At 43.8% G+C, this 15,678-nt stretch overlaps 1 protein-coding gene across 1 annotated transcript in view; it reads right to left on the bottom strand.

Annotated features, from left to right (window-relative positions):
• Window positions 1-3,506: 3,506 nt before the first annotated feature.
• Window positions 3,507-15,678, bottom strand: part of KIF5B (kinesin family member 5B) — a gene marked incomplete at both ends in the record, with an annotated part of 52,305 nt that continues 40,133 nt past the window's right edge. Inside the window, 13 exons of the mRNA XM_080717191.1 lie at window positions 3,507-3,739; window positions 4,836-5,003; window positions 5,245-5,303; window positions 7,137-7,266; window positions 7,706-7,922; window positions 9,217-9,321; window positions 10,093-10,164; window positions 10,266-10,326; window positions 11,860-11,961; window positions 13,831-13,940; window positions 14,030-14,091; window positions 14,437-14,554; window positions 15,114-15,302. Of these exons, the coding sequence (XP_080573317.1) occupies window positions 3,507-3,739; window positions 4,836-5,003; window positions 5,245-5,303; window positions 7,137-7,266; window positions 7,706-7,922; window positions 9,217-9,321; window positions 10,093-10,164; window positions 10,266-10,326; window positions 11,860-11,961; window positions 13,831-13,940; window positions 14,030-14,091; window positions 14,437-14,554; window positions 15,114-15,302 (1,626 nt within the window). The remainder of the gene's footprint in view (window positions 3,740-4,835; window positions 5,004-5,244; window positions 5,304-7,136; window positions 7,267-7,705; window positions 7,923-9,216; window positions 9,322-10,092; window positions 10,165-10,265; window positions 10,327-11,859; window positions 11,962-13,830; window positions 13,941-14,029; window positions 14,092-14,436; window positions 14,555-15,113; window positions 15,303-15,678) is intronic.

The following is a 15,678-nucleotide window of genomic DNA, read 5'->3' as shown; positions in this document are numbered from 1 at the left end:
GTGCACCACCACGCCCGGCTTGGAAACGAGGTTTTTCACCAAATTGCTGAGAGCCTTGTGAAGTTCCCAAGGGTGGCCATGAACCTCGATCCTCCTGTCTCTGCCTCCCAAGTACTGGGGTTCGGGGTGTGCAGCACCACACCCGGCTCCAGGGTACGGATTCAAGCTAAGGCTCCCACCACTGCACTGCAGCCTAAGGGGACTGTGAGCAGGAGCAGCCGGGGCTTCTGGCTTGGAGTCCAACAGATAAAGTTTCGAAGTCCTCTCTCTCACTTTTTAATTTTTTTTCTGTACCGGGGATGGAGTATCTGGGGCATTCTACCTCTGAGCTACAACCCCAGCCCTATTTTGTATTCTTTATTTTGAAACAGGGTCTCACTTAGTTGCAGAGGGCCTAAGTAGCTGAGGCTGTCCGCGAACCGCGATCCTTCTGTCTCAGCCTCCTGAATGCTGGGATCACAAGCATGCGCCTCCATGACCGGCTCTGCTTCTTTTCTTTTTTTGGTACTCGGGTTTGAACCCAGGGGCATTTTACCTCTGAGCTATACCCTCAATCCTATTTTGATTCTTTATTTAAAAAAAAAAAAGAAAAAGAAAAAAGGAATTTCCATAGTAATTTGAAAAACAGATACCAAAATATTCAGTTCATTTCTGGCTCTTAACATTTTTAATACCTGCTGTGGCATTGTGTGTGTGTGTGTGTGTGTGTGTGTGTGTGTGTGTGTGTGTGTTGTGTGTGTTACTGGGGATTGAACCCAGAAGTGTTCTACCTCTAAGGTATATCCTCAACTCCCCTTTTTAAATTATTATCTTGTTTTAAAACAGGGTGTCACTGGGTTGCTGAGTCTTTCCTTGAACCAGTGATCCTCAAATGTCAGGCTCCCAGTACTAGGATGACAGGCTGTGCCACCATGCTTGGCTCCCTGCTGTGTTTGTGTTTCAAAATAAAATATAAAATAGGGCTGGGGGTGTAGCTCACAGTAGAATGAGGTTGGGTTTAATCCCCAGCATACGTGTGTGTGTGTGTGTGAAAGCCTAAAAGCCAGGCTGGTGGTGCACGCTTGTAATCTCCGCATTTGGGGGGCTGAGACAGGAGGATCAAGGTTCACAGCTACTCAGTTAGGCTCTTTGAAACTAAGTGAGACCCTGTTTCAAAATAAAGAATAAAAAATAGGGCTGGGGGTATAGCTGTATAATGGCCCTGGGTCCCATCCCCAGTACCAGGGAGGGGGGAAAAAAAAAAAAAGCAAAAGAATAAATACAATGACCGATTAGTCACTGTTCTGTCAGGTCAGAGGGTCATTCAATCAAGAAAAATCAACTTAATACTTAAAATAAGTTTCATTAAAGCCAGTACATTTCAAAAAATTTTCCTCTTTATTTAAACATAAAACACATTTACAGCATGCAGGTTAACTTAAAATTATATGGCGTCTTCCCAAACCAATTATCTTTGAATTTATCTTCAAGCATTGAAAATAACCAACATATTCCACAGGTAGACTCGACTCTCTTCTGTCACCTCATGTCAAATTGAGAGTTACACACAAATTGAGTTATGCACAGTAGCTTTCTTAAGTTAGGCAAATAATTTAATTGATCACCATGAATAAATATTACTTTTATTTCATTGAGTGTCTCTTCTGAACCATTAATCAACACCATTCAGAGGAACGTTAATGTGTCCAGTCAAAGCAAAACAAGACTGTAATTGCCATGTCAGGGTTCTGGATGATCAGACATCTCCATTCTAAGAGTAAATAAATGCTGTGTGATGACCTACCAGAGCAAAGGAGCAGTTCAATGAAAACAAATTTATGAAATTCCTGGTATACTTTATGAAAGTTTGAAATTATAAATAGAAAAGAACCATTAAGATATTTAAAAAACCTAACTTTGTGTATTCTGAGCCACACGCTAGTTACAATTCATTGCTTGTTACACAGCACCAATACCCATGATACATCTTACGAGAATGAAACTACCATATTCAGACAAAAGAGAAAAAAATCGTGTCTTTTACCAATATTTCCAAAGAAGTCTTCATTTGAAAATGAAATATGATATCTACACGAATGCAGCCTGACATCTCTGTTTAGGAAGCCGCCGCCATCAGGGCTGCAGCACTTCCTGTGTGCACTGTATCACCTGCATCTCACTGCGCCAAAATTTCATCTCAAATTTTGGAGTGTTTCTTTCGATCAACCCTAAAAGCAACATAATTATCTTAAAGGCTGCAGACTATAACAGCAAGGATTTTTGACTGTTAAAAAAATAAATAAATGAATTTATCTTTGAAATCAAAATTATTATAAAAGTGGAAATTACAATAGTTAAGAAATAGAAAAATAAGCCAATTATGATCTCAGTCTTCGACTATAGCTCCAAATTTAATAATACAAATATCTGTGTATAAAACTTTTTCAAAAAGTTAATTCTGCCAGCCAGATCCACACAGAACTTCCCAAGTTTCTCTAGCCTGAGCGACATCAACGCACACTCTTGGCAAATTCTGCTAATGTAGTCGCCATCGTCCCCTCCCCACCGAAGAAGCAAACAGCGAAATATCTTTCCCTATTGATTTTATAATTTTCTAAAATAAGCTATTGACTTAGTTTAATCATCTGAGGAAGAAGTGGCGAAAATAGTTACACGCCTGGTACTAATTACAAGACGATGGGCCATGGCCAACAATAGAGTGTATTTGAGTGTCAGCGCCTTGCAAATGATCTGCGATCTCTAGACTGAGAAATTAATTATAGTGTATGACTTAGTGTAGCAGGTTAAAAATACCTCAGAGATTTCTGACCAAAATTTTCTTACATATTTTTCACTTTACTATGTGTGTCTTGATTCTTCAGTTTTTCTATGGGCTATAAATTTAGACCAGCCAAGAGTATGGAGCAGTGAATCTGTTTACTTCTACAGTATCTGAATTCAGTTCGCTATAGTAGATGACAAATAGGTATTTGTCCAATTCTTAGATTAGCTAGCAAGCTCATCAGAATGAAGCGGGTATTTTCATTCCCCCAGGCTACGTGAAGCACAGAATTAGGAAGAGAAATACAATTCCTTTTCCAGCTCTCTCTCAAATGCAGATTGCTTGCGATAGACATGCAAAACGTTTCCGCCAACCCCGCCACAGCTCAGCAGCGGTCCTGGCGCGGTCCTGGCGCTCAATTGCCCAGTCCGTGCCGGGCGCCAGCGGCGGAGACCGCACAAACCTGTAACCCTGATCTCACCGCAAGGGATTCCAAAACACAGCACTGACCTGATACATTTGTGGGCATGTAGTGTTGTAAGTGGTAAAATTTAAGACATTTAATCTAAATGTTCCATTTTCCTTTAAAAAAAAAAAAGACATTTTAATGGGAAAAGAAAAATAAGAAACAGTAGCAAGTAGGTGATTTAAACTGAGGTTAAAAACTAAATATACACACAAAGAGCAAAACAAAAAGCACAGTCCTATAGAAAGGATAGTCAGCTTGGCACAGTGAAGACTAAGTTTAAGACATGAAAGACAAAGTGTGTAATAAATAGGGCCACAGCGGTAAGCTGTCACTCCCTCCCAAGACGCCAGCGTCGCAGGCTGGCTGCGGGAAGCGGCAGAGCTCACCCGCGTGGGTGGGAGGGCTGCGGGCAGGTGTAATGGGTAGTTTGCCACTTCTAACCTGCTCCCCGAGGGAGCCCGGAGCCTCGCGGCTGCTCGGTGCTGTGTCCTCTGCGTACTTCAGCTCCTCTCAGTGCCTGAAAAGGGGAAAGCAGAGGGGAAAACCTTAGTTTTACAAAATTCACGTTTGACATAATTATGAGGAATGAAATGAAAATATGCCAACAGTTTATAAACATTTCAGCCGGTAGTTTTGGCCACTTTCCTTTTTTTTGGTGCTGGGGATTGAACCCAGGGGAATTCGACCTCTAAAGCACATCCCCAGTCCCCTTTCAAAATTCTTCCTTTTAGGCCGGGCATGGCGGCGCACGCTTGTCACCCCAGCATTCAAGAGGCGGAGACCGGAGGACCGTTCGCGCCCAGCCTTAGCTACTTAGTGAGGCCCCTTGCAACTCGGCGAGACCCTGTTTTAAAAATAAAGAATAAAAATATTAGAGCCGGGGGAGTCACTCAGAGGTAGAATGCCACTGGGTTCCACCCCCAGTACCACAAAACAAACAAACAAGTAAAAATAAAAATTCTTCGTTTTGAAACAGCGTCTTGCTTGGTTGTTGAAAGTCTCACTCAGTTTCTCAGGCTGGTCTCGAACGCGTGATTCTCCCATCTGTCTCTCAAGTACTGGGATTGCAGGCACGTGCCACCATGCCCAGCTTTATTTTTTAATTTGTGGTACTGGGGATTGAACCCAGAGATATTCTACCTCTGAGCTACAATGCCAGCCTGATTTTATTTCTCATCTGCATAGGATCTTACTAGGCTGATGAGTCTCACTATTTCCTGAGGCTGCCCTCCAACCTGTGATCCTCCTGTCTCAGCCTCCCATGTGTAAGCTAGTACTTGGCTTATTTTTTATTTTATTTTTTTGTGGTACTGGGGATGGAATCTAAAGGCATTCTACCTCCAAGCTATGTACTCAGCTCTATTTTCTTCCTTATTTGAAACAGGATCACACTGAGTGTGGAGGGCCTCCCAGGTGGCTGCGGATGGCTGCAAACCTGCTATCTTCCTGTCTCAGCTTTATTTTTTATTTTGAAACAGGTCCTTGCTAGACTGCTGAGGGTGGTTTTGAACCTGCACTCGTTTGGTCTCAGCCTCCCAAGTACTAGGATTACTGGCGTGTAACACCATCCTGAGGGCTGGAAGCCTTCTTACAAGGATGGCTCACTAGCAGCCAGTCGCCACAGAGGCACCAGCTGTAAAGGGGGGAGCAGAGGCGGGGGAGGGACGACAAAGTGCATTTGATAGCAGAGTCCAGAGCTGCCACCCGCGCCGCCCTCGGCAGTGCTGCCTACTTGCCATCCAGCAGACTCGGCTCGCTCAACGCAGCCAGGAGCTAAAGGTGTTAGTAATATTCATACACTGTCATCTTTCCCCAAAATAAAAACAGTGCTTTAAAATGGTTTTCTTAACATTTGAGAAATAAAAAAACAACTTTTTTGGTGGCACCAGGAACTGAACCCAGGGGTATTCTACCTCTGCGCTACATCTCCACCACCGTCTGGTCCAGCAATGAACCAACCTGTAAACCATCACACATGGTTTTCAAGTCTTCAGAGCTCGGTGTTCGTGGTTACCTCCCTGCACTATGCTGCTGTCTCCACGGAGCCCAGCTGTGTACTTGATAGTATTATCTCTGACGTCCAGTCAAAGGTTCACACTGAGTCTGACCACGGCTTCTGCCTGCACTTCAGCACACGGGATGGGAGCCAGGTGACTCACGTGGAGGGAGCGCTGCTGCGGCAGTGAGTGCTGTCTCTCGGGAAGTCAGCGTCAAAGGGGAGGCTTGTTATAGAGTAAAAGGGACTCGATGGTGCAAGATGCCCTGGGTTCCATTCCCAGCAATGCAAACAAACAAAAACAAAACTGAACATGGACTGGCACAGCATTAAACACATTACAGTGATTAGGTGTGATGTTCTGGTGGCTACAAAGAAAAAATGCTGTTTTATATTAAATCATGAATCCAGAACTTATTTATTTTTTGTGGTACTGGGGGTGGAATTCAGGGGATTTCTACCTCAGGGTTATACTTCTAAACCTATTTTATACTTTTTTGGAAACAGGGTCTAAGTTGCTGAGAGCCTCACTAAGTAGCTCAGGCTGGCTTTGAACCTGTGCGATCCTCCTGTCTCAGCCTCCCAAACGCTGGGATTACAAGTGTGCGCCACCACACCTGGCTCATAAATCCATAATTAAATAAATAAATGTTAAAGTTTTTTTTTTTTTTTTTTTTGCGGTACTGGGGATGGAACCCAGAGGCATTCTACCACTGAGCTACACCCCCAACCCATTTTATTTTTTTAATTCTTTACTTTGAAACAGGGTCTGAGTTGTGGAGGGCCTCACTAAGTAGCTGAGGCTGTCCACGAACCACGATCCTCCGGTCTCAGCCTCCCCGAATGCCGGGATTCCAAGTGTGACACCATGCCCAGCTTAATGTTAAAAAGAATTTTTTTGTGTGTGTGGGTCTGGGGATGGAACCCAGAGGCATTTGACCTTCAAGCCACACCCCCTACCCAATTTTTTTTTACTCTTCATTTTGAAACCGGGTCTCACTGAGTTGCAGAGGGCCTCTTAAGAGCTACTTAAGCTGAGGCTGTCCACGAACCGTGATCCTCCGGTCTCAGCCTCCCAAATGCTGGGATTGCAAGCATGTGCCACCATGCCCAGCTATTGTTAAAAAAATTTAAAAGGACTCAAAACAATATAGAAATTAACTTAAAAAATTACTTGGCTCAAGGTCAAAAGCGTCAATTAAGTCTGATTCAAACTTTGAAGGAGCCGCCAAGTCCATGCCCTTTCTATAACATCGCTCCTAAACTGTGTGGACGAAGCGTTACATGTGATCGCTGGGAATGGAAACATCCCAGAGCATCCCTTAGCTCTGCTCAATAGAAAGCTCGATGCAAAACGTCCGAATAAACAAACAAGCAGATTAAAGTGAACTGGCCTTAGTGCTTTGTCACACACAATTAGCCGCCTCATAACTACCTAGTATTTTAAACTTCCAGGATCTACACATCCTGGGACTTCTGAAGCATTAACCTGGACTTCCTACCGAATGATGAAATACTAGGCAGCTACTAACCAATCAAGCATGTTGTAGGAAAAAGATGTTCTAATTTGGAAGAAATTAATATATTTCACTAAATTTCCAGGAAAAGGAAACAGTTATAAATCAAGGTATGTGCATAGAGAGAATATGAAGAACTTTTTCTAGTGGCATAAAAAGGTATTAAAACAGTAATACAAATCTATGTATGATCTGAACTATGGAAAAAGAGAAGAAATCAGAACCTGCGATCCTCCTGTCTGGGATTACAAGCGTGAGCCACCACGCCTAGCTCATAATTACACGTTTAAAAAGAACCCAAGAAGCTGTTTAACAACCAGTAGCTCAGCAGTTCCACGCACAGCTACGCCTCCAAAGCAGGGAAGCTGCAGACCTGCGGCTGGTGAGCCTCACGCTTGCTTGCCGCCGCCGCCGCCGCGCACTGCCACAGGCTGGCTGTTCTGCACAAACGCACCTCCTCCACGGAGCGCGCTCGGGTGAGTCGGAGAAGACGCTGGATGCTGCCCGGGACGAATGGGTTTTGCTAGGATGAAAACAAAGACCAGTTTAGAACTTTAAAGCTGAGCGCCTTCACGGCAGTGACTGTCTAGATCGCTTTATGACAAAACGCCAGGTGTTTACTGTTCTGTGCCTTTTACTTCTCTTTGGTTACATCCTTCTCTCTAGAACCTATATAATTTTTAGTCTCTTAAAAACCTGACTCCTGCATCAGGAATTACAGCAAACCTGCAATCATGCTGATGACTTATTTCCTTGTCACTCTTTCGTGCACACAGGTTCCCTACCCCGGCCGTTCTTCGGCTTGCAGATCTGGCTATTTACCTACCTGTTCTACTTGTACTCCTGTGGTTATCTGTCTCTCGACCTTCCTAACAGTGCCACTCTTTGGTGACAAACACTACCCTGAGCGAGCGTGGTAAAACGCGGATGTTCTGAGCACACCAAGCACCCTAAGCACTCACCAATCTGCGCAGAGTGCCCCCTCCTGGCCATGTTCTTGGACCTGACAGCCTCCTTGATGCGATCCACCTCTTGCTGGTAGCGCTTGCGGTCACGAGAGGCGTTTTCTTTGGCTTCCTTCAGGGCTGACTCCAAAGCTTTCACTCTCTCGGCTGTGGCTCTAAGTCGCTTCTCTAACTTGGGAAGTTCGCAGCGGAGATCTGCATTGTCCCGTACCAACTAATGGCACACAAAGAAAACACAGATTCCAGTTTTAACAAGATGGTTTGAGAAAACATGAGCACTCCAAAGCTGCTCTGTAAAAAGTAAAACACTCTCTCTTTTTTTTGATGGTATGGGGGGGGGGGTTTGGAACCCAAGGACTTTCTACCTCCAGGCTATACTCCCAGACCTATTTTATACTTTTTATTTGGAAACAGAGTCTCACCAAGTTGCTGAGGCTGGCTTTGAACCTGTGTGATCCCCCTGTCTCAGCCTCCCAAGTGCTGGGATTACAAGTGTGTGCCACCAGGCCCAGCTTTCTCCTTTCCATTAAGGTTTTCCATTTAGCTATTTTTTTTTTTTTTCTGGTACTACGGATGGAACCCAGGGGCATTCTACCTCTGAGCTAATTTTGAAACAGGATCTCACTGAGTTGCAAAGGGCCTCACTAAGCTGTCCGTAAACCGTGATCCTCCTGTCTCAGCCTCCCAAATGCTGGGATTACAAGCATGCGCCACCATGCCGGCCCATTTAGCTAATTTAATGTAGGCAGTAATGTGCAAAATCACCTAACATTCATACATAATATGCACACATATTGCTCACAAAGACAGACTTGTGTTTAATCCTGGGGGATGTTCGCTTGTTCTTTCCTCCCACTAGGAAAGAGGGTAAGAACACAGTGAGAGCCAGTACAAACTGCTTTCTGCAGGAAGACACCCCTCAGTGCCGTGGCTGCCTCTGCAGGCGTACTGAGGGCACAAGCGAGCACCAGCATCCCAAGCCCTGGTGAGTGCTGAAGACCAGAGAAGTTAACAACCTGGCCCCGATGCAAGTACCAGGCTTAGGCCCAAGTAAAAACACTGTGCGCTAAACTTTTTAATGGGGATTTAAATGATTTCTCAAGCCACAAGAAAACAAGGAGAAAAAAACTACAGTAAGCATTACTTCTAAAAATATATGAACCGCCTCTTTATCTACTTCACACAGTGGAACATTAAATGTAAAAAGATCAAAAAAGGAAAGAAAAATTGTATTTTAACTACAAAGATTTGAATTATATGACTAAGAAAACAAATTTCACAGAGGAAAAAAAGAATACAAGTCTTCACTGGCCTTGTTTGATAACAGAATTGTTAAGAAAGACAGTCCTTTAAAAGTTGCTACTGGTTTCTTCCTAACTGCTTAAGATAATAATGGAATAGTTTAGGGTGTAAGAATTCTTCAGGACTCTGGAAGACTGAAAGGCTTTCTACTCCTCTGCTTCTGATCCTTGCAATGCTGTAGCTTCCACAAACATACTGCTCATTACCTGTTTGTGCACTTTCGTAAGCTGTTCGAGGTTATTTTCAAGGAAGGAGATCTTCTGCTTTTGAGCGGCGCTGCCTCCAGTGTCATCAGAATCGACCTCAGCACTCTGAGAACAGAGGACGGGTGAACACCACAGAGGATGGTCTGGTTTTGGTGCTGGGGACTGAGCCCGGGGGGTGCTCCACCTCTGAGCTATGGCTCTAGCCTTATTTTTTTTTTTAATTTTTATGTTGAAATAGGCTCTCACTAGGTTGATAAGCGTCACTACCTGTTGAGGCTGTCTTTGAACCTAAGATCCTACTGTCTTCACCTCCCAAGTACTGGAATTACAGGCACATGCCACCACGTCTGGCAAAGGTGTGTGTGTGCACACTAGGGATTGAACCCAGGGGCGTTCTGCCTCTGAACTACACACCCCACACCCCCAGCCCTCTCTATGTTTTTTTTTTTTTTTTGTGGTACTGGGGTTCCTGGAAGCCCTTCAACCTCCGTGCTACACTCCCAGACCTATTTTATGTTTTTATTTGGAAACAGGGTCTAAGCCAGCGTGCGCGGCTGGCTTCGAACCTGCGCGATCCTCCTGTCTCTGCCTCCCAAGCGCGGAGATTACAAGCGTGTGCCACCATGCCCGGCTCTATGTTTTTATTTCATAAAGGAATCTTGCTATATTGCTGAGACTGTCCCTAACCTGCAATCCTCCTGTGTCAGCCTCCCAAGTCTGGGATTATAGGACACACCACCATGCAGGGCTTGAATGAGTTTAAAACAAACAAAATCTAAACTCAAGGACAGAAACAATGACACAACCCCGTGACATGCTCCCGCCGAGAGCGCAGAGCCCGCTGCACTGCCGCCCGGCCGGCCGCCCTGCTGGTACCTTTTTGACCCTGGTGGCCAGGTCTTGAACGAAGAGCTTCCGCAGGTTGTGCAGCGTCTGGAGTTCTTTGGCCTTGGATTAAGAACGGGGACATGCTTGGAATCCAGGATAATCGGATGGAATACAACCCACAAAATACGCCCCAGTCCTACATATTTCCATAATTTTCTTACCACAGTTTCTTCCAAACCCTTCAAGTCTTGTCTTGCTTGTTCTCGTCTATCTTGCATAACCCTAAAAACAGAAGAATATGTGTTTTTTTCCAACTTTTTCCATAAACTAGTTTAGCACAAGAGTCTAATCAAATATATATATATATATATATATATATATATATATATATATAGTCTGAAAAGATCAACCAATTTCTTCTTCTCCTTTTTTTTGGTCCCAGGGATTGAACACAGAAGCATTCTATATTTGAGCTACACCCTCAGACCTTAAAAAAAAATTTTTTTAATCAGGATCTGCTGAGGCTGGCCTTGAACCTTCAATCCTCCTGTATCAACGTTCCAGGCACTGGGAATATAGGTATGCCCAACAACACCTGGCTTGAAAGATTAATTTTTTTTTTTTTTGAGGGTCTGGGGATGTGGGGATGGAACCCAGGGGCATCTGACCTCCAAGCTACACCCCCAGCCCTATGGTCTCACTGGGTTGCAGAGGGCCTCACTAAGTAGCTGAGGCTGTCTGCGAACCGCGATCCTCTGGTCTCAGCCTCCCAAATGCTGGGATTACAAGCGTACGCCACCATGCCCGGCTGAAAGATTAATTTTTAAATCCAAACAAATGATGCTTGTATTTAACTTTATCCACATTGTATTTTTCTTTCCTGGTACCGGGAATGGAACTCAGGGGCATTCTATCTCCAAGCTATACCCCCAGCCCTACTTTTTTTAATTCTTTATTTTGAAACAGGGTCTCACTGAGTTGCAAAGGGCTTCACTAAGTAGCTGAAGCTGGCCACGAATCCAGATCTTCCTATGTCAGTGTCCCAAATGCCGGGATTACAAGCATGCGTCACCACACCCGGCTTCCCAGCCCTATTTTTTATTTTTTTATTCTTTTTTTTTTTTTGAAACAGGGTCTAAGTTTCAAAGGGTCTCACTAAGTAGCTGAGGCTGGCCGTGAACTGCGATCCTCCTGTCTCAGCCACCGAAGTACTGGGATTACAAGCGTCTGCCACCACACCCAGCATAATTTAATTTAAAAAATTATTACATATATATTTTATGGTACTGGGTGTTGAACCCAGGGGCATTCTACCTCTGAGCCACACTCCTAGCCCTATTTTTTTCTTTCTTTCTTTTTTTTTTTTTCCTGATTTGGGGATGGAACCCAGGGGCATTCAACCTCCAAGCTACAACCCCTGCCCTATTTTTTATTCTTTATTTTGAAACCGGGTCTCACTGAGTTGCAGAGGGCCTCCTAAGTAGCTGAGGCTGTCCGCGAACCGCGATCCTCCGGTCTCAGCCTCCTGAATGCTGGGATTACAAGCCTGCGCCACTACAACTGGCTTATTTTATTCTTTATTTTGAAACATAGTCTCACTAAGTTGCAGAGGGCCTTACTAAGTAGCTGAGGCTGGCTGTGAACTTGTGATTCTCCTGTCTCTGTTCCCAAGTACTGGGATTACAAGCATGCACCACCACGCCTGGCTATTGAAAGCTTTTAGAAATAAATCAAACCAACTCAGAAGACTGATTCAAGGGTAACACCTGCGATCCTCTAGTACAGTTTTTGTTTAAACTTTAAACCATCACTCACGTGAGCTCATGCAGTTTCCTGCTCTTCTCTTGATCTGTGGCTTTCAACTTCTCATGTTCCACTCTTAGACGTTCCTGCTCTAACATCATTTTCTGGTTTTGGCTGAAAAGGAAAACCATTAACATAATCTCAATTTTAGTTTTTTTTTTGAAGGTTATCATCAATGTCATCAATGTTTATTACACTCTTATTAAATTTTCTAACTGCATCTTCCAAACACTCAAGCATCCTTTAGTATCCTGTCCCCATGGAGACAGAAAGGGAAAGGACCAGCCTAATGGAAAGGAATTAACGATTCCAGGACCAGAATAAAATAATGATTTCAAGTCAAAAGATAAAATATGTGGCTAGAAGGAGCCAGGCCCTTTTCCTTTTGTTTTTTTGTAGAACTGGCAATTGAACCCAGAGAAATCCTACCTCCAAGTACATCCTCTGCTTTATTAACTTTTTATTTTGAAACAAGGTCTTTTTAAGTACTGGATTACACGTTTGTGCCACCATGCACGGCTAACAAAGCACTTTTTTTGCATGTGTGTGTGAGTGTGTTGTGCTAGAAATTGAACCCAGGGGTGTTCCACCTCTAAGCTGCACCCTCAGCCCTTTGAATTTCTTATTTGGAAATAAGGTCTTGCTAAGTTGCTGAGGCTGGCTTTGAGCCTGAGATTTTCCTGTCTCAACCTCCCAAGTAGGAATACAGAAGTATGAAACCATGGCTGGCCCACAAAGCACACCCCCAGCTCTATTTTTTAGTTTATTTATGCAATACTGGGGCTGGAATGCAGGGACATTCTATCTCTGAGCTATGCTCCCAGGTCTATTTTTTTCTTCTTCTTTTTTTTTTTGCACTAGCGGGGATGGAACCCAAAAGCATTCTACCTCCAATTTACACCCTCAGCCCTAATTTTTATTCTTTATTTTGAAACAGGGTCTCATTGAGTTGCAAAGGGCCTCACTAAGTAGCTAAGGCTGTCTGCGAACAGAACAGCGATCCTCCTGCCTCAGCCTCCCAATCGCTGGGATTACAAGCATGCACCACCACGCCCAGGTCTTTTCTTTCCTTTGAACAGGGTCTCAACAAGCTGCAGAAGGCCTCACCAAGTGGCCAAGGCTGACTGTGAATCTGTGATTCTTCCTGTCTCAGCCTCCCAAATGCTGGGCTTACAAGTGTGTGCCACCATGCCTGGCTTACAAAGCACTTTAAGAACACAATTCAATAAAGCATTTCTCAAGTGATGTGGAAAGTATTCATTTGCAATAGTATATTTAGGCTGGAGATTTTTCTTCTTATTATTGAATATTTAGACCAAAGGAAGTAAATTTTCAAAATCTGACCTGTAACTTTAGAAGAGTTTTACTCATAAATGTGAAAGTTCTTCATTTTCCAAGTAATAAATCTCATTGAAAACTATAAATTTCATTGGAAATTATAGGTCTTATGGCTGAGCATGGTGGCATACACTTGTAATCCTAGTATTTAGAAGACTAAGACAGTAAGACAGGGGGGATTACAGGTTCGAGGCCAATTTAGTGAGGCTCCAGCAACTTAGTAAGATTTTTTTTTTTTGGTGGTACTAGGGCTGGAAGCCAGGGGCTTTCTATCTCTGGGCTACACCTCCAGTCCTATTTTATATTTTGTTTGGAAATAGGGTCTAAGTTACTGAGAGCCTAAGGAGCTGAGGCTGGCTCTGAACCTGCATGATCCTCCTGTCTCAGCCTCCCAAGTTACTGGGATTACAAGCGTGCCCACCATGCCTGGCTTTAGTGAGACGCTTTTTCAAAATGAGTAAGAGCTGGGGTGTAGCTCAGAGGCAGAACACCCCAGGTTTCATCCCCAGTACCATCCTCTGACACACATACACAAATATAACGATCAAGTATATAATATCTATTCTAACTTATTATCTCCTCTTATCTAGTTAAAATTCCTGCATTGTTTTAACATCTAACATAAAGGAAAAGTATAATGCTTACTCTTGAAGATCAGTTATAAGCTTTTCCTTTGACTCGACTTCATCTCTCAAACTGCTGATTTGTTTCTGGTGAGTTTCTCGGTGGCTCTGGATCTGTTGTTCAACAGCTTGCTAAAAATGGGGGAGGGGGTTACGGTTAGACTGCTCAAAATTAATAAAGACGAGACAAAGCCGGCTGAAGCACGGACCGTCACACTTGCCTTGACTTCGTCTGCAGTCTGCACCTTATTTAGGTGCTCCTTTTCCATCTCATGGACTTTCTCTGGGGAGGAAGGGAAGAGTGAGGTTAGCCTCAAGGTCCCTGGCACACCACGGCGAGGCTTGGACAGCTGCCGAGCCCGCCCTGCCCTCCGCTCACACTCCAGGAGGAACCCAGGTGGCTTTTAAGACCCCTGTGTTGACATTCACACATGCGCTCTTAACTCTGTGGGAAATCCCTAGATTGGGCATTTACCTACTCTAACACAATTAAAAAATATTTCAAATCCATATTAAAATGCGTTATTTGTTTACCATTCCATATTTCTACTGTTTCCAGGTTAGTAAAAGTATACAACTGTAAGGAAGGCAGGAATTAATTTAGACGTAAGTCATTAGAAGCTGGTACCTTGCGCTCGGAGCTGGACTAGCTCTTCACTGAGGGAATCCACAGACTCCTCCAGCTGCCTTTTCTTTTGCTCCACATTCTGAAGGTATTCAGTCAATGACTTGATTTTGGCTTCATGCTTTGGATAAAAATAGTATGAAGTGGGAAAAAAGTCACAAGCATTTTGTTGTTATAAATATTTGAAAGGAATTAACTTTTATTGATGTATATAAATACACAGTAAATCTCAAAGTATTTCATCCTAAAATGCTCAGAGGCCAGATTTCAAATGTTACAGTACTGAATCAATTAAACGGTAATTCAAGGGCCGTCCAAGCTCATGCCACTTGTAAAGTAAGGCGCAAGGCGGCAATGCTAGAGTATTCTTAGTTATCTCCACCTAATACTACCTCTCTCTTCCTGAACAATCTTGGTGAATGGCCCCAACAACGCCGAGAAATTGGTGGGGATTTCTGCCCACCTTGAAAGGTTTTTAGTCTCATTGGTCACTGTAGGCACATCTTCAACTATACTTAACATATACACGTTGGCACATATAATCTAGTTAATCATTCAAGTTATTATGTCGAAGGAAGACTAGGTAAATAGCCTGACTAAACGATGCTTTTCATTTCTAACTGATAAACACACGGAAGGGCATTTTCCTGCAGACTTTGCCATTTCCTCTTGCCACACACCTGAGAGATGCGGAGCTGACAGGCCGCGAGCTCCTTCTCGTTCTCCTCCATCTTCCGGCTGCTCTCGGTCTGCGTGCCTTCCAGCTGCTTGCAGCGCTTCACCATGGTTTTCACTTCCGACTTCATTTTGCTGATGTACAACCTCGCAACGGTGAACTCTTCGTCTATCATGCCCGTCCCCTCGGGCTGCTGTGAAATAAAAGCAAGTCAAAAGGGGTCAGCATGCATTTCCCTAGCAGACTCTAAAATCTTGTAACAAAATAAAATGTATGTTATAGTACTCAATATTAGCCGGGCGTGGTGGCACAGGCTTGTAATCCCAGCATTTGGGAGGCTAAGAAAGGAGGATCACGGTTCGCGGACAGCCTCAGCTACTTAGGTTCTTTGCTACTCAGAGACCCTGTTTCAAAGTAAAGAATAAAAATAGGGCTGGGGGTGTAGCAGAAGGTAGAATGCCCCTGGGTTCCATCTCCAGTACCGCCAAAAAAAAAAGTACTCAATATTGACAAGAAGTATGGAACTTATTTTTTCTTGTTACGTGTGTGTGTGTGTGTGTGTGTGTGTG

The sequence above is a fragment of the Muscardinus avellanarius genome (assembly GCF_963383645.1).
Source record: "Muscardinus avellanarius genome assembly, chromosome: 20".
Taxonomy (NCBI): Eukaryota; Metazoa; Chordata; class Mammalia; order Rodentia; family Gliridae; genus Muscardinus; species Muscardinus avellanarius.
Note: the sequence above shows the minus strand (reverse complement) of the source record. Positions and strands in the feature narration are given on the sequence as shown.